Source organism: Mobula hypostoma, chromosome 14 (genome assembly GCF_963921235.1).
Source record: "Mobula hypostoma chromosome 14, sMobHyp1.1, whole genome shotgun sequence".
Taxonomy (NCBI): domain Eukaryota; kingdom Metazoa; phylum Chordata; class Chondrichthyes; order Myliobatiformes; family Myliobatidae; genus Mobula; species Mobula hypostoma.
The window spans coordinates 18,757,227-18,776,771 of NC_086110.1; the positions used below are offsets into that span (position 1 = coordinate 18,757,227).

Below are 19,545 nucleotides of genomic sequence, written 5' to 3' on the forward strand. Positions count from 1 at the left end.
TATTGGACATTGGCTAATTAGAGCCAGACTAATCAGGAGTGAAATTTGGGAATTATTCATTTTAAATCTTAAGTTGATAGTTCAGATGCCATGGATGAATTCATGTGAGGGAACGACAAGGACATTGTCACAAATTAGATATACTCGCTGAATAACCAAACGGCTTTGAAGAGCTGAATGGTTTACTCCTTTTCCTATGTTTCAGTGCCATGTGATCTGGACTGAGACCGCAGCTGCTACGTTTGGCATCAGCTTGGCTTTAGAACTGGCAAGGAATAGACCTCAAATACCTTTGCATAAATTTGCTCATCTGATATCTATTGTATAGACTAGATATGGTTTTCATAGAATAATGGGTAACAAATCCCAGAATTTTTTTTTTATATTAATTACATTTTTCTCATTTTGGTGCTGGTCATTGGTTTTGATGCTGTTATATATTACAGAAATAATGTAACTCAGCAGACGAGTTGATTTTGCTTGTGCATTGCATTGTAGGTGCTCTATGAACAACATATGTTCAGGGGTGCAAATAGATTAGAATTCTGGAAGTTGGTCTCATCAGCAACATAGCACTGAATTTGAAATCCAATTCCCAGTTTTAGCAGTAGCATTCCAAAAGCTGAATTTTCAGTGCTCTCATAGTGAATGAGCTCTATTGCTATGACAACCCAAAAGGGCCTGACTTTGGTCTGATGATCTCCAGGAACTGTGGCGCAGTGAAGAAAACATTCTCTGATCACTGTGCCCTTTTTGAAAAGACACCGAAATAAACAGCTAGAATTTATAGTGGTTTGAGATCAATTCCTTAAAGTCAAGAAACTCTTGTACCCGAAAGTATTGTATAAGTATGAACAATGCTGTGGTATTGTTCTGTACTGAATTCAGTGAACCTCTGATTTAGTATTATTTTACAAGTCTGTATTATCATCACATGGCAAGACATTCAGATGGTCAAGCAAGCCAATTTGATACTGCTTAATTCTCAGCATTGAAACATCACTCTATTGTAAATTGCATTTAAGAGTTAATGGGATCTCACTAATTAGATTCCTGAGGGTAAGGAGGATGTTTATTCACATTTTCTTGTGCTGCAGTGTTATTTATAGCATAGTTTCCAGTCAATTGGGTTGAGCATTTGGGCATAACTTGTACATGAAAATTGCAGTGTCCTCCTACAACACTAATAACTATCTTTTCAACATTTAACAAGGTTTTTACTTGCACTGTACAGCTTTTAAATGTAAACAGGCTGTAACTGACCAACAAATAATCAGAAGCACAGTTAGATACAATTTTGGAATAGCTTAATGGTCCTGTCCTTACTGATTATTTCACTGAGGGTAGGCAAACTAAACTCTTTTATGTAGTGATGAATCTGCACACACCAACATCTTTCCTCAGCTTCATTGAATATTTCTTCAAGCATGGATCTTTTCATTTTTGGCAATATTACTTTAGGCTCTCTGCATTAGGTGACCATGCTGCGCACAGTTCCTTAACCAACCCATTGAGGACTTGATCTATTTTCATACCTGTCATGTAATATTTCAAAAAATCACTGAGATGCTCAGTTAAGATCCAGAAGGATTAAGGTTCATTTACAAGATAGCATATGTACTGTTGGCATGTTGAATTTTTAAGGTCATGGTACAAACTGTTGCATTTCAGAAGCAGGCACACCACATCACTCTGCTACCCAATATAATTTCAATATAAACATGGGGATACAGAGAAAATGGTATGAGACCATTTGATTTCCTGTCTATATATTGGTAGAATTACATCCATCTTTTCAATCACTCTTCATTAATACTCAATTCTTTGCCTTATAAGAAAAGTGCAATTACTGAAAAGCATTGGGGTTTCAGTCTTTGATTGTATTTAAACATAGATCATTAGGTTTTTGGATTTTAAAGAAATCTAAGAATGTGATGATAAGGATAGTAAAATACTGTACTGATTGTTGTATTGGAGGGAGATGTGAGATTGCTGCATTCTGTGTTTCATGGACACATGGCACTCTCAAACTATGCCGCATTCGGCAATCAGACCCAAAGACTTCCCAATACTCTAACTGGACTGGACAGCTGGCTCAGAGGCAAAAGGTGGAGGTCTGCGCTTCATGATAAACTCTCTGTGGTGCTTGGACACAGTTGTCTTGTCACACACTTGTTCCTTCGACCCAGAGCATCTGATGATTGTGGCGACCATTGTCTCTTCCAAGAGAGTTCTTCTTCGTAATCCTGACTGCAGTTTACTTACTGCCAAAGGCCGATGTGAAATAGGCACTCAAGGTACTGAGTGCCACTATCAGCAAAAAAGAAACAGCCACCCTGATGCCTTTCAAATCATTGCTGGAGATTTCAATCAAGCTTCTTTGATGAAATCTTGTCCCAATTATCATTAATATATCTCCTGCAGCACCAGGGGTCCCAACACACTTGACCACTGTTATATTACTGTAGGGAATGCCTCCTGTCCAATCCCTTGACTCCATTTTCAGAAATCTGAAATAATTTGGCTATCCTCTTCCTACCTGCATAGAGGCAGATGGAAATGAGGCTCCAGAAGTAAGGACAATGAAGAGGCATGGACTTTATATTAAAAACAAACAGTTTTTATGTCCCCATAAAAATCATTCAGAATCTTCCCTAACCAGAAAGCTTGGATGAGTCATGAGATCCACAATCTTTTGAGGGTCTGATCAGTGGTGTTCTGGTCTGGAGACCAAGTAAAATACAAGAGGTCTAGGTATGACATTTGAAAAGGCATCTCATGTGTGAAGTGACAATTCTGGACCAAATTTGAATCACTGCAGGATGCTTAACAGTTGTGATGGCTTGAATGCTATCACCTCCTACAAAATGAAACCAAGCAACAGAGATGACAACAAGGTTTTACTCCCATATGAGCTCAATGTCTTTTCTACTTGCTTTGACTACCAAAACATGAATGCACCTTCAGGAACTCCCACAGCCTCTGATGACTCTATGATTTCAGTCTCTGAGGCAGATGTGAGTGCATCCTTCAGAAGGGTAAATCCACAGAAAGCATCTGGCCCAGATGGGGTACCTGGCCCCAAGTACTAAACACCTGCGGTGATCAACTGGCTGGAGTGTTCACCGATACCTTTAACCTCTCGCTTCAGCAGTCTGATATACCCACCTGCTTCAAGTTGGCTTCAATTGTATCTGTGGTTAAGAAGAACTTGGTGACTTGCTTCAATGACTATCGTCCAATAGCACTTACATCTATTGTGATGAAGTACTTTGAGAGGTTGGTGATGAAACATCAAATCCTGCCTGAGAAGTGACTTGGACCCACTCCAATTTGCCTAACGCCACAACAGGTCAGCAGCAGATGCCAGTTCATTGGCTCTTCACTCAACCCTGGACAGTGAAGAGGCATACATCAGGATGTTCTTCATTGACTACAGCTGGAACTTCAATGCTATCCTCCCCTCAAAACTAATGAATGTTTCAAGACTAAGGTCTCAATATTTCCTTGTGCAACTAGATCTTTGATTTCCTTTCTTGCAGATCCCAGTCAGTTGCATTGGCAACAGCATCTCCTCAACAATCTCCATCCGCACAGGTGCACCACAAGGCTGTGTGCTTAGTCCCCCCACCTCGCTCTACTTACTTTATACTTAAGGCTAAACACAGCTCCCATTCCATATTTAAATTTGCTGGCACCTCTATTGCTGGCTGAATCAAAGGTGGTGATGAATCAGTATATAGAAGGGAGATTGCAAATCTGCCTGAGTGGTATCACAACAACCTCTCACTCAATATCAGCAAGACCAAGGAGCTGATTATTGACTTCAGGAGGAGAAAACCAGAGGTCCATGAGCCAGTCCTCATTGGGAAATCAGAGATAGAGAGGGTCAGCAACTATAAATTCATCTGTGTTTTCATTTCAAAGGATCTGTCCTGGGTCCAGCATGTAAATGCCTTTGCTCAGAAAATACTCAAGTGCTTCTACTCTCTTATAAGTTTGCAAAGATTTGACGGATCTTCAAAAATTTTGACAAACTTCTATACTGTTGATGTGTGGGGGAGATTATTTTTGTATTTATTTCTTATTTCTTGCATCCAAAGATGTAAATATCTTTATGTTGTGTCTCCATCACTATGTACTAACAATAAAGAAGGGATATGTGGAAGGATATTGCCCAAACACTAAGATTGTATACACTTTTTTTTTGTACAGTTAGATTCACAATCAGATCAATGTACACTGATAAATCTGGTGGCCTGGTGAAAGAAGCTGTCCCAGAGCCTGTTGGTCCTGGCCTTAATGCTCTGGTACCATTTGCCAGACGATAGCAGGTGAAAAAGTTTGTGGTTGGGGTGGCTAGAGTCCCTGATGATCCCCCAGGCCCTTTTTACACACCTGCTGCTGTAAATGTCCTGAATAAAGTAAAGTTCACTTCCATAATACGCTGTCTGGTTGCATTGTGACTGGGTACGGAAACATCAATGCCCTTGAACGGAAAAGCCTACAAAAAGTAGTGGGTGCAACCCAGTCCACCATGAGCAAAGCTCTGCCTACCACTGAGCCCAACTACATGGAGTGCTGTTGCAGGAAAGCCACAAATATCATCAAAGACCCCCCTACCATCAAGGGTATTCTCTTTTCTTGCTCAGGATCCACACCACCAGGTTCAGGAACAATTACCCTTCAAACATGAGGTTCTTGAACCGGAGTGGATAACTTCACTCAATCTATCACTGAACTGTTCCCACAACCTATGGACTCACCTTCAAAGTCTCTTCGTCTTATGTTCTTGATGTTTATTGCATGTTTGTTTGTTTACTATTTATTTATTTCCTTTTGTGTTTGCACAGTTTGTCATCTTTTATACATTGTTTGTCCATCCTGTTGGAGGCGGTCTTTCATTGATTCTGTTATATTTCTTGTATTGACTGTGAATGTCCCCAAGAAAATGAATTTCAAGGTTGTATATGGTGACATTATATGTATTTTGGTAATAAATTTACTTTGAAAATAGTGCTTCATGCAGCCATAGTCTTATTGAATTATGCCACAGGCTTGAGGAGCTGAATGGTCCACTCCTATTGATTCATATTTCTTTGTGTACCTTTACTGTCAGTGTAACCAGTCAGGCCTATCTGTTGGCCTTTCTTCTTCAATAGTGATGTGGCCAAGCTTTGTGAGTGACTGGTGACACCAGGGCAGCCATCACTGGGCATTGAGTCTTAGTTGTCATTTGACCCCGGCACACCAATGAACAATGTTCACTCTGACATGATGATAACTCAATAAACTCAGTTGGGAGCTGCAGAGATAGGCTTGCCAAAGTTTGCCATGTGATGAGCCAAAACCCATCTGTAAGTGGCCAGCAACCTGATCTACTGTCCTGCACCGGTCATGTTGTTTGAGGCACAGGTAGATCACATGACCCTCCTCCATCACAGCACGACCATACAAATGTGCATTTGGATTTGGGAAAAAATTAGCATGTTCCACATTGGAAGATGCAAGAAGAATTAATCCTGCATCTTGACTTGTGTTAAGTAACGAACAAAAATACCGTGTTACCTCCGTAGAGTTATTGGACAATACAGAATGGAAACATTCATTTAGCCCAACTAGTCTGTGCTGACCAAGATGCTCAACTAAGCTATCCCATCGACTGTATTTGGCTTGTATCCTTCTAAACCTTTCCCATCCATGTACCTGTCTAAGTGTCTTAAATATTGTTAATATACCTGTCTCAGACACTTCTTTGGCATCTTATTCCATATACCCACCACCCTCTGTGTGAAGAAGTTGCTCCTGGGGTCCCTGAATTATTTCTGCTCTTATGTTAGTTCTGTGCCCTCGTGCTTTTGATTCCCTTCCCCTGGGGAAAAGACTCTGTATTTACAAAATCTATGCATCCTATGATTTTATACACTACTATATAAGGTCAGCTCTCAGTCCCCTATGAATAAATTTGTATCCTACCCTGCCTATTCCTCCAATACTGGCAATATTTTAGTAAAAAAATCATTTTCTCTAACCAGAAATATGCAAAATACCAACATGTTGAATGCTGCAAATGTGCTCCTTAAGAAATGAAACTTCCCATATGCCAGTAGTATGGTATGTAACATCATGAGCATAAGCAAAATGTGGCACATCAGAGCAGATTTCTTCAAAATACAGCTTTGTACAACTCAACAAAAACCCTAGCTTCTCCACAGGCAATGAAATCTAATTTATGTTTTAAAGCAGCAATTAATTTGCACAACAAGCCTGAGAAACTGGTTTCTGGGCTGTTTGTTGCAGAATGAATATTGCTAAGACAAATGGAGAACTTCTCTGCTCTGAATGGTACCTTTGAATATGCACAGAGAGAAAAAAGAGGACTCGGCATATTTTTTCCATCATTGTGTAGCGCATTCATGATTGTCGACATGTCTGTTTGGATTATGGGAATTAAAGTATGACTTTCTGATTGTCAGGTGTAAGTGCTATGTACTTAAACCAAGGCTAATGTCTTGTTGATGCAACATCTGATGTTGTCAGGAAATTTGATCATACATGAGCTGTGCAAATCTGAACACCAGTCGCATCACTTTCAGCAGATAACTGCTTAAACTTGTGCGATACTGCAATTGTATCTGTTTATCAGTATGAGTCACTCTGACCGTTTTTTTTGTTTCTATTACTATATGTAATGAGTGAATTTGCTACTTAGTGTATAATCAGTAAATGTGCCCCAAAGCTCTTCAGATACAAGGTTTAGATTTTCTGATTGGCTGAAGGGAGGCACTGAGGGTAAATTCTTCCTTCTGGTGCTGCGATGTCCACTCTGGCAGGTGTATGAGTTATTCTGCATTAGTGTTGAATTAGCTAATCTCAACCAGGGCAGTTTTCATGACTGTGCTCTTTGATTTAGCACTCTTGGCATGTTAACCTAGATCTCTGCTCCAATTAGACATTGAGACCTGTTGGGTGTTGGGTACAGATAAGGTCTTGTTCACATGCATGGTTGAACAATTACCCACACTCACTGAATATTCTTTTAGCCGGTTTCTTGGGTAAAGCAACAGAAAGGCTGTGAAACTGTGTCCTTCTAGGAGGCATTGAAGTCACAAAACAAAGGAGAAAATTGAATGTGAATAAATGTTTTTATGAATTACTATCTTAATAATAGTTGGGAGTTGCTGAAAATTTGGTGACGTGGAATAATTTGGTGCTTATCCAAGCTGTATCAATTTTTAAATATATTTTGTATTCCAAAAATTTTTCAGTCACATCTTTTATAATACTTTTTGTCAATTGCTGAATGTGGTTAGCTTATCAACACTTCATTGTGATGAATCACTGATTTATGAAAAATAACCGCAAGGATTAAAATGTCCCTCAACAACTGTACAATGAGGAAGCACAATCTGTTCCAAGTGCTAATCTGAGCACATAATGTATAGTTATGTTTCTGGAGACAGTCTGTGGAATACCATGCTGTATTGGCTATTAACTCTGAAAAGTGAACTAGATTGAAACATTGAATTATGTCTGTTGAAGTTAAAAAGCCCTTGATTGCAATATAAGGAGAACTATTTTCATTTTGTCACATTGGTTTCCAAATGAATTCCATTTTCAGTACACCCTCTATCCTAATAACTTTTGATAGGGAATTGTACCTTGAGGAATGAAACTTTGTTTCACCTCTATTATTCTATTCTCAATGGAAAAGGGAAATAATTCAACTATTTTCCCCTTGCACTTGCCAAAATTCTTTTGTTTTCATACAAAATATCTGCACGAGTAAACAATTAGTGAACAGGTTGCCATTTCATGTTCAAACAATTGCAGTGCTTGAATCTTCAAAGGTGCCTTCTGTGACATGGGCGCCACAGATTGAAATGTGACCCTTTGCTTAAAATTGAGGACCTTCTTAAATAATCCTTGGATTTCACCCAAGGAGACTTGTTTATTATAGTACTGGAAGCACAACAATATAAAGTCTAGTCGATATAACCAAGGAGTGGAAGAGAATGATAGTCATTATCATTCTCTGAAAGATAGTGTCTTGCCTGAGTATGTCCATCTGATTCCCCCCACTGAGCCATGAGTGAGCCCTCACCCATCTGCTTAATATAGTACCAATGCAATTACAGTTGAAGTCAGAAGTTTACATACACCTTAGCCAAATACATTTAAACTCAGTTTTTCACAATTCCTGACATTTAATCCGAGAAAACATTCCCTGTCTTAGGTCAGTTATAATCACTACTGTATTTGAAGAACATGAAATGTCAGAATAATAGTAGAGAGAATGATTTATTTCAGCTTTTATTGCTTTCATCATTTTCCCAGTGGGTCAGAAGTTTACATACACTTTGTTAGTATTTGGTAGCATTGCCTTTAAATTGTTTAACATGGGTCAAACGTTCTGGGTAGCCTTCCACAAGTTTCTCACAGTAAGCTTCTGGAATTTTGTTCCATTCCTCCAGACAGAACTGGTGTAACTGAGTCAGGTTTGTAGGCCTCCTTGCTCGCACACGCTTTTTCAGTTCTGCCCACAAAGTTTCTATCGGATTAAGGTCAGGGCTTTGTGATGACCACTCCAATACCTTGACTTTGTTGTCCTTAAGCAATTTTGCCACAACTTTGGAGGTATGCTTGGGGTCATTGTCCATTTGGAAGACCCATTTGCGACTGAGCTTTAACTTCCTGGCTGATGTCTTGAGATGTTGCTTCAATATATCCACCTAATTTTCCTTCCTCATGATGCCATCTATTTTGTGAAGTGCACCAGTCCCTCCTGCAGCAAAGCACCCCCACAACATGATGCTGCCACCCCCATGCTTCACGGTTGGGATGGTGTTCTTCAGCTTGCAAGCCTTACCCTTTTTCCTCCAAACATAACGATGGTCATAATGGCCAAACAAGTCAATTTTTGTTTCATCAGACCAGAGGACATTTCTTCAAAAAGTAAGATCTTTGTCCCCACGTGCACTTGCAAACTGTAGTCTGGCTTTTTTATGGCGGTTTTGGAGCGGTGGCTTCTTCCTTGCTGAGCAGCCTTTCGGGTTATGTCAATATAGGACTCCTTTTACTGTGGATATAGATACTTGTCTACCTGTTTCCTCCAGCATCTTCACAAAGTCCTTTGCAGTTGTTCTGGGTTGATTTGCACTTTTCGCGCCAAAGTACGTTCAAGTCTAGAACCATAGAAACCACAGCACAGAAACAGGCCCCTTGGCCCTTCTTCGCTGTGCCGAACCATTTTCTGCCTAGTCCCACTGACCTACACACGGACCATATCCCTCCATACACCTCCCATCCATGTATCTGTCCAATTTATTCTTAAATGTTAAAAAAGAACCCGCATTTACCACCTCGTCTGGCAGCTCATTCCATACTCCCACCACTCTCTGTGTGAAGAAGCCCCCCCCAATGTTCCTTTTAAACTTTTCCCCCTTACCCTTAACCCATGTCCTCTGGTTTTTTTCTCCCCTTGCCTCAGTGGAAAAAGCCTGCTTGCATTCACTCTATCTATACCCATCATAATTTTATATACCTCTATCAAATCTCCCTCATTCTTCTACGCTCCAGGGAATAAAGTCCTAACCTATTCAACCTTTCTCTGTAACTGAGTTTCTCAAGTCCTGGCAACATCCTTGTAAACCTTCTCTGCACTCCTTCAACCTTATTTATATCCTTCCTGTAATTTGGTGACCAAAACTGAACACAATACTCCAGATTCGGCCTCACCAATGCCTTATACAACCTCATCATAACATTCCAGGAGACAGAATGCATCTCCTTCCTGAGCGGTATGACAGCTGTGTGGTCCCATGGTGTTTATACTTGCATACTATTGTTTGTACAGATGAACGTGGTACCTTCAGGCATTTGGAAATTGCTCCCAAGGATGAACTAGACTTGTGGAGGTCAACAATTTTTTTCTCTGAGGTCTTGGCTGATTCCTTTTGATTTTGTTTGTAAACCTCTGACCCACTGGAATTGTAATATAGTCAATTAAAAGTGAAATAATCTGTCTGTAAACATTTGTTTGGAAAAATTACTTGTGTCATGCACAAAGTAGATGTCCTCAACGTCTTGCCAAAACTATAGCTTGCTAATATGAAATCTGTGGAGTGGTTAAACAATGAGTTTTAATGACCAGCCTAAATGTATGTAAACTTCTGACTTCAACTGTACATCTCAATGCAAATTTGAGATATGCGTGTATGAAGTACCAATTGGACTATAAAAAAAGGGACTAAAACTTGCATTTAAACAGAGCAGCAATGTGCTGCTTAGATACTGTTGTACAATTTTAATGGCAGGAAAAGATGTGACATTGCTGTGTTCATTGTTAATCTTCTGTCAGCATCTAAACTGGATGGGGATGTTAGGAAAGTAAATAGTAAGTTTGTAATTCATCATTTTCAAATATTTGATTCTGAAGTGGGAAAGAGAGGGGACAGGACATTTGGAAGGGAGCACTGAAATGAATGAAATTGAGGCAAAAATGACGTTAAAACATGGTAATGATAAACTTGAACTTTGATGGATTTTTTTGTTATATGCAACAATTGTGTCTCCACTTAAGGTCATAATGTCATTTTATTATGCAGATTATTTGTATCATTTCCCACTTAAATTGATGAGACTAGTAATTGCTGGTAAATTTCAGTTTTCATTATAAAATACTATTGGCTTCTGTTATTTTAGATGGCCTTCAGCAATGAATTACAGTGGTAAAGCAGAGCCTGTTGCTGTTGTTATAGAGGGGCCATCTTCAACCTGTGGAGCATTTTTTGGGAGATATAAAATGGATTTGTGTTCACTGCTTAAATTTAACCTGTGACAATGAAGACTCCGTGAATTGATTTGCCCCAACTTAACAAACAAACGCATCTCCCCCATTTCACGCACATCTGCTCTCACTCCATCCTCCTGCCACCCCACTAGGAATAGAGTTCCCCTGGTCCTCACCTACCACCCCACCAGCCTCCTGGTCCAACATATTATTCTCCGTAACTTCCGCTACCTCCAACAGGATCCCACCAATAAGCACATCTTTCCCTCCCCACCCTCTCTGCTTTCCGCAGGGATCGCACCCTACGCGACTCCCTTGTCCATTCGTTCCCCCCCGCCCCCATCCCTCCCCACTGATCTCCCTCCTGGCACTTATCCTTGTAAGCGGAACAAGTGCTACACATGCCCTTACACTTCCTCCCTTACCACCATTCAGGGCCCCAGACAGTCCTTCCAGGTGAGGTGACACTTCACCTGTGAGTCGGCTGGGGTGATATACTGCATCCGGTGCTCCCGATGTGGCCTTCTATATATTGGCGAGATCCGACGCAGACTGGGAGACCACTTTGCTGAACACCTACGCTCTGTCCGCCAGAGCAGGATCTCCCAGTGGCCACACATTTTAATTCCACATCCCATTCCCATTCTGACATGTCTATCCACGGCCTCCTCTACTGTAAACATGAAGCCACACTCAGGTTGGAGGAACAACACCTTATATTCCGTCTGGGTAGCCTCCAACCTGATGGCATGAACATCGACTTCTCTAACTTCTGCTAATGCCCCACCTCCCCCTCGTACCCCATCCGTTATTTATTTTTATACACACATTCTTTCTCTCTCTCTCCATTTTCTCCCTCTGTCCCTCTGACTATACCCCTTGCCCATCCCCTGGTTTCCCCCCCTCCCCCGTCTTTCTCCTCGGACCTCCTGTCCCATGATCCTCTCATATCCCCTTTGCCAATCACCTATCCAGCTCTTGGCTCCATCCCTCCCCCTCCTGTCTTCTCCTATCATTTTGGATCTCTCCTCCCCCTCCCACTTTCAAATCTCTTACTAACTCTTCCTTCAGTTAGTCCTGACGAAGGATCTGGGCCTGAAACGTCGACTGTACCTCTTCCTAGAGATGCTGCCTGGCCTGCTGCGTTCACCAGCAACTTTGATGGTGTTGGTTAAATTAATGTTAAATACTCATATATACGTAGATCTACACTAAATTATAGTTTCATTTTAAAAAAAACTGTTTCTTAGATCAATATTTCTCTTGAAATAATACACCTTTTTTGATAGCCAACTTTCAGACTCTTGATTAATATTTCTAGTTCTTCCTTTCAAAAATACTGAGCTGTATTCCTGAAAGGATACCTTTTGTTCAGGATGCAGGGAAAGCATTGAGGGATGTGAGCTTGGTCAGCTATGTGTGCACAATAATACAGTGAATTTCAGTTAATTGGGACACATCGGGACCCGTTCATTTTGGCCTAATTAAGGCGGTTGCCCCAATTAGCAGAAGTTTCATGGAAGTGGTTAAAAAAGTATAAAAAAAGATAAACAACTATTTAATTAAGTAATAAATTGTATTTAAATGAAATACAGATTAAATTAGAACACTACTGATACTACTACAGTACTATGTAGTACTACAGTACTGTGTATTATTTTCTAATAGTTATCGACAGAGGGACCCAGCTGGTGGCGAAGTGGCGTCAGCGTCAGACTTCAGACTTCAGGACGAAAGGTCGCGGGTTCGAATCCAGCCAGCCAGCTTCCCTGCACACTTTCCATCCTTGCTGGGTTACGAGCTGGTGATCTCTTTGGAAACTCACCCGGCAGACGGCAATGGCAAACCACTGCTGTACCTTGCCTTGTACACGAATCCCCACTACGTCAGAGAGACGTGGAGGGAAATCGTCGGCTAACCGGAGAAACTCCGGTTACGATGTACTTTTCCTTTCCTGTTGACAGAGGAACTTATCCAATGGACGTTGTTGTGTTCTTTTGATTGACTCTAAATGGAAAAAAATGTCATGCAGACATCTAGTGTAGATAATGGACTGCCTTCATTTAATGTATTCAATAATTGCATCCTCCAAATCTTCACTTTCATTGTCACATTCAAGATGATTGTCGATGCCTTTGAACTCTTCATAGTTCCTGATCTGAAGTGTGGAATCGTTTCTTTTTCGCTCCTTGCCTTTTCTGGCATCTCTCAGCCTAAATGCTTGAAACCACAGTGAGCAAAACAGGTCTCAATTGCCTTAATGCTTATTTCTCTCCAGCAATCAGTTACAAAAATTGCTGCTTTTTGAACACAAATGCACATAACTGATGCAATTTTTAAAACTGTTTGCTGTAAGCACAGTGTAGTGTGTAATGGTTGCACAAGTGCAAGCAACTGGCGCTAGTTAAAAACTGCTCAGCCATAGTCTCCTGTCTCAATTAAGCAGCAGTGTCCTAATAAATGAAGAGAATCCTGGATATTTTCTCGATTAGTTTAAAAGTTATTCCAAATAAGCGGCTGCCTGATTCACCGATGGCCTAATTAACTGGGATTCTCTGTACCTGTTTATTTTGCATGCCCCTCAAGAAACGGTTAAATTTGTGTTTCTACCACAACACTGCCTTGATAGTTCTGATTAGCAATTAGAATGGTTTCAGAATTGTTCTGAAATATTGTCCTTACTGAGTTTAAAAAAAAAAGTCTTGTTGAAAATTAGGAACACAATTTTCTTGTGTCCATGAGTTATAGTCTATGACATCTGGGTTTTAAGCTATTGATAATAGTTAATAACAGCTTTTTCCTGCATATATTTCAAGGTAGAGTATTGGTTGCCAATCCTTTAATATTTACTTGCACTTTTTACAGAAACATGCTGGAATATATTTTAAATTCCCAAAAAGTTACAAGACAAATTGATTAATTTGTAAAGAACTTACAAGATGCAGCCTTTAATTTTTTTATTTGTTTCATTTACAGAATGCCCTGAAGAGGTTTATGATCCTCGATCATTGTATGAAAGGCTTCAAGAACAGAAAGAGAAGAAACAGTCAGAATTTGAGGAGCAGTTTAAATTTAGTAAGGCTTCTTCTGGTATTGCTTCTGGGGACATGCAGTTAAAATCTCTGAATTATTGTGGCATATCTCTCAATATAACTACAGTATATCTTTTTTGGAAGTGAGGTGACTACAGGACATGCAGATGTTTGTTGAGAGGAAGGAATGTGTTGTGCAGATCATTAATGCGTATTATTTTGTAGTATTGAACTGAGATTCATGAATTTGAATCACAGAAATAGATTGTTCCATTGCTTGGAGCTGCGAGAGATATTTTGGTCCTCCTGCACCATAAATTTTATGAATCTGTTCCATGATTCTTATTTCAATCATAAATTAAAATGTGTAGTGTATGTGTTTGCCTGAATCTATGTCATCACGTTGCACTTTTCGCCAATACAATTGATTTTGCAAATGTCCCCTCCCAACCATAACAACTTAAGGGTTTCTGTACACATATTAGCTTACCTACTATTGAACAACTTGCATATTTATTCCAATGGAAAGCACTGTCTATGAGGGAATTTTATTTTTAAGTTACATGATTTAAAAAAATTTTAAAGATAATTATTACACTCAAATGCTCCTAAATTTCACAAACTGTAACTACCATTGGCAAAGCTAGTGTGTGTGTATGTATCTGTCTTTTCCCCTCACACCTAAACTGTTCAGTTTGATGGGCAATGTAGTGGATGGATGGAACAACATTACTCCAAATTCCCGCCTGGTGAACTGTGTAAGGGCAGCAGTACCTTCACACGGCCCTGTACTGGTCGTAGGTTGTAAACTAGTGAAATATAGAACTGGTATAGCAGAGAAAGTAACCATTCAGCCCATTAGTCCCACACTACCTCTCAAAGTTCTGTCAACCTGGTTAACCTTTTCCTGCACAGTCCTGCAGTCTTTTTCTTCTGTCTCTTTATTATGATTGTTATATCCTCTAACTGTTTTAATGAGCCTAAAATTTCAATCATACTATTGTAGAGCTGAAAACTTGGGACTGTGAAGAAGGATAGGGACATTGTGTAGGCAGAGAGGATTAGTTTGGTTGACCATTGTTTCCTATTTAATTGGTTCAGTGCAACATTTTGGGCCAAAGGGCCCATTACTGTTCTGTATCACTATAAAACTGTTTTCCATGCTCCCCTTAATTCTGAGTTTGTCTAAACTATGGGAATGTGATTGTGGTGGTGGGGCCTTGCTTCTAGCTGACAGAGGCATCTTAGCCTGAATGGTGGCTTCCTGCACTTCTTTGATTCTCTTCTATGATTCAAATTTTCATTGAAGTACATTTAAAGATATAAAATAGGAGACAATGAGCCATTCTTGCTTACAAATAATGGAGGCCTTTATTCATGACTATAGTGCTCAATTAACAGTACCATTTTTTGGAAAAAGGTTGAGGGCATTATTGCTGTGGGAACAAATGATTAATGCTTCCATTGTTTATATTGTGTTATTCTGCTACTCTCTTTCCACTTGGTAGTTTGCCAGGCTTTATTAGGAATGGAATCCTGCTTCTGCAATCACATCTAAACTTTACAATCACAGTACAGTTCTAATAATCTGGCATCCTCAGGGCTTCGGTGCTGCCCAGTTAAAAGATTTTCTAGACACACATTTATTTTACTTGTTACTCAGTAGTATAATCATTTTTCCAGTGAACTTAGTACATTTAAAGGGGACAGAACCTAGTCAATTTCAGCTTGACCCTGAGTCTGGCTACAAATCTACCCAGCTTTTTGACCCCTGATGATTGTGACTCTTGCAGTCCACTTGCTTACAATGCTAATAAACTACAGCCAAGGATGTATTATTATACTTAACCAAGGGTCACTCAGTGGATAATGAGGACTTAGTAAAAGGTGAATAAGATGTTAAACCAGTGGAAGATGTAAAACTTCAGATGCTGGATTATTGGAGGTTTTTCACTGTATCTCCAGACCTGACTGATTATCATGTTGGATTATTACTATCATGTAAGGACCCATTTCTTTTATTTTGTCGTATGCTGCTGTGTGTATGCCAAATTGGAGAAGTAGCTCTCAGAATGTTATAACACCACATGAAAAATTACCTGTCACTTTGTATAAAAATAATCCTTATGCCTGCAGGATTTATCAAAATGTCTGCTGTTATGAAGTGGACCATAACCGTTCATTGGACATTTTCCTTTGCTGCTCTATGAACATCGGATTTGATTTAAACCAAAAATAACTTCAGATGCATGTATTAATGCTCAATGTGTGAAGAGATTGCTAGCTCGCCTGATAACAGCCATGTTTTATGCATAAGGAATGTAATAAATGTATTTACCTGTATGTTTCATGTTTATCTGTGATTTTATTTGCAATGCAGTACTGGCTATAGAAAAGTAAATCAGAATCCATTTTAGTGCAACATGATAAAAAAATAAATGTTGACTTTTATATTCCATTTAAAATAATTTGAGAATAATTAAGTTCACTGGGGTTGTCTGCTTATTGGCTTTAATTTTGTTTTGATGAATATTAGTTGTGTTTTTATCATTTCATTCAGAAAATATGGTGAGAGGCCTCGATGAGGATGAAACAAACTACCTTGATGAAGTATCCCGGCAACGTTTGCTCCTGGAGAAACAACGGAGAGATGAAGACAATAAAGAGCTGAAAGAATACAGAATATCCTTTTGTTCAGTATCAATTAAATTGTGATTGCAGGGACTTAGAAAATTAGTTTCATTTCATCATAAAACTGATAACTTGCTCCATTGTAAATTCACCTTAATTATATATAGTTTTCCCTCCACTATTACCTATAATTACTTGACTCAAGTGAAAATTCCTCCCTTTCATTTCATTTTTAGTGAATAAAAAGATTTGCCAAAGGTCCAGTATTTGGGTTGGCAACTAGCTTTTGCTGCTGGGTTCACCAGTAAATTGAAGTAAAATTATTTTCATAGTCAACTATAAAGTCTGCAGCATAATTTCTTCAGCAAGCATTTTCTGACATTGAAGAATGCAGAAATCTAAGTGCTTATTGGATAATTTTACTGGTGTACTTTATGCCATAATTAAGTCACTTTTATCTCATTCTAGTCCTGTTTTTTCCCTTCTGTCGCACAGTCAAATGTGTTTTTTGATGTCACTTTATTGTCAACTTTCGACTCTCTTGTGCTTATCACCTTCCCCTGTAGCTTATATCAAGAAAGGTTTGCTTATATCATGTATAAGCAAACTGCATTAAAGTCATGTTCTTTCTCCCCCCCCACCCCGAGTTCCATATTTAATGCCTCCAGTCATGTTTCTGTTGCTGCCTCAGTACTAAAGTCCATTAAGTGACGCCATGTCTAATGACATCCTTCCTTGTTCCGAGCTGACGAGTAGTCTTTGATCTAGTTGATCCCAGCATCCTTCTTCGATCTAGTTGATCCCAGCATCCTTCTTCGATCTAGTTGATCCCAGCATCCTTCTGCCTCTTGCTTCTGCTTCTGCGTTTTATCTTGCATCTTCCAAGATTCGATCTTTTTCCCCCTTTTTAGCAGCAGGGTCAAAAGCAGAGCCCCAGCTACCTTGTGCAGTTGATGTATATCACTGTTATCTCACTGTCTCTGATTGGTCATGCTATTTGTCTGAGGTCTAGAGCAAGGTGAACAAAGACTGGGAGGAGCCTTGCTCGTGCCTTTGGTTCCCATTGCAAGCACTCTTCTCTTGTAAATGGAAACAAAACAAAAACTGCAGTTGTTGGAAATCTATAATAAAAACAGAAAATGCTGAAATGCTCTGCAGATCAGACTGCATTTTTGACTTGAAATGCTGGCTGTTCAGTGTTCCAGAGGGCTACCTGCTGAGTATTTCCAGCATTTTCTAATTTTAGCTCATTCATACATTGTGACTTGGCTATTTCAATGTGCTCCTTGGTCATAGAGTCACAAGGAAATTATCCCATTTTGTCCATGCTAACCATGAATACCTGTCTGTGCTAGTTCCTATTTACCAGCACTGGGTCCATAGCCTTGGTGTTTAAATCTTTGTTTAATTACTACTTCAGTGCTGTGAAGATTTCCTTCCTCTATTATTCTCTCAAGCAATGTGTTCCACTTTCCATCCACCATCTAGATGGAAAAAGTACTCTTCTCTAAAAGCCTTTAAACCCCCTACCTTAAATCTACACCATCAGCTTTTAAACGTGTCAGCTTTGGGAGAGAAGTTTTATCTGGGACTCTAACAGGACCACCCTTTCCCCACCACTCCTCCAACTCCTCTACTTCAAGGAAATCAAATCCTACCTCTCCTATCCCTCTTCATAACTGTAACATTCTAGATCTATCAGTATCCTAGTGAATTTCCTCTACAGTGTGACCATGTCCTTCCCATAGTGTGGCAAACATAAATGTATACACAACTCTAGCAATGCCTAGCTATTGTTTTGTAAAGTTGTACCATTATCTTCCTGTTCTTGCATTGTGTGCCCCAGCTAATAAAGTAAGAATCATGAATATTCCTTTAACCACTTTATCGCACTGTGTTGTCATCATTGGGGATCTTTGGACTTGTATCCTAAAATCCCTCAGTTTGTCCGTGTTCCCAAGGGCTCTACTATTCATTGTGTCCATCCTAGACCTCCCAAAATCCCTTATCCGCCTATCACCCATTTGCCATTGGTTTGCCCATTTTACCAGCTCATCATTGAGTCTGTAGCCTATCACCACCCTTCTGCTATCAGCTATCAAGTATCTGCAAACTTCCAAATCATATTTCAGTTATTAATGTCGATAATCAAGGAACCAATCCCTGGGGGCACCACTGTGGTCACAGGTTTCCAAATCCAAAAACAACCATTCACTACTTCATTCTGCCTCCTATTATTAAGCCAAATTTGGATCAATTTTGCCAACTTCTCCTGGATCTCATGGACTCTAGCCTTTTGGAACAGTTTCCTTAATGGGACTTTGTCAAAAGTTTTAAAGTCTATGTAGACTAAACCAAACAAAGTACTATCTTCAATGCATTTTATCTGTTCAATAAATTATATCAAACTGGGCAGAAGGGATCTCTCTCTAGCAATGCCTTTTTTTTTTACTAATTTTTATCTTTTATTCCTGCCTCTTTGAATTTTTCTCATAAAAGTCCCTGTAGCGACATTAGTCTTACTTGTCTGTAGTTACCTGGCTTATCCCTGCTGCCCCTCTGGAGTAAAGATACCATATTTGCTTTTCTCCAGTAATCTGGCACCTCATTTGTGGTGGAGTCCCAGCAATCCCTTCCCTTGCCTTCTGAAATAGCCTGGAATACACCTCATGAGGCTCTGGGGATTTATTCATCTTTAAGCCTGTTAAGTCCTTTTTATTATGATAACATGTTCCAGAATTTTACTCTCCTGCTTCCTAGAATCTCCAATTACTATATCTTCCTCCTTACAGAGTACAGATAAGAAATATTGAAGACCTCTTCTATTTCTATCTTCCATCAGTTTAAGATTATCCAAAACTCTACTGCCCATGTGCCCGCATGCTCCAAGTCCCATTTCTCTGTTGTTCCTTTAATGTGAACCGAACTTGGTTCATGCTTAAGTCATGTTTATAAACTTTGAAGTTTAATTTTCCATATACATTTACATGTATTAGAAATTTGTTGTGTGTTGGTGTGACATACAACAAAAATGATTATCAATTATATAAAGGGTAATGAATTAAATAAAAAATAAGTTTGAGGTTGAAG

The 19,545-nt window shown here is 39.5% G+C and overlaps 1 protein-coding gene across 1 annotated transcript in view; it reads left to right on the top strand.

The window, feature by feature from the left end:
* Nucleotides 1–19,545, top strand: part of psme3ip1 (proteasome activator subunit 3 interacting protein 1) — a 163,011-nt gene that overhangs the window by 96,229 nt on the left and 47,237 nt on the right. The window contains exons 3-4 of the mRNA XM_063066740.1: nucleotides 13,769–13,867; nucleotides 16,385–16,506. Of these exons, the coding sequence (XP_062922810.1) occupies nucleotides 13,769–13,867; nucleotides 16,385–16,506 (221 nt within the window). The remainder of the gene's footprint in view (nucleotides 1–13,768; nucleotides 13,868–16,384; nucleotides 16,507–19,545) is intronic.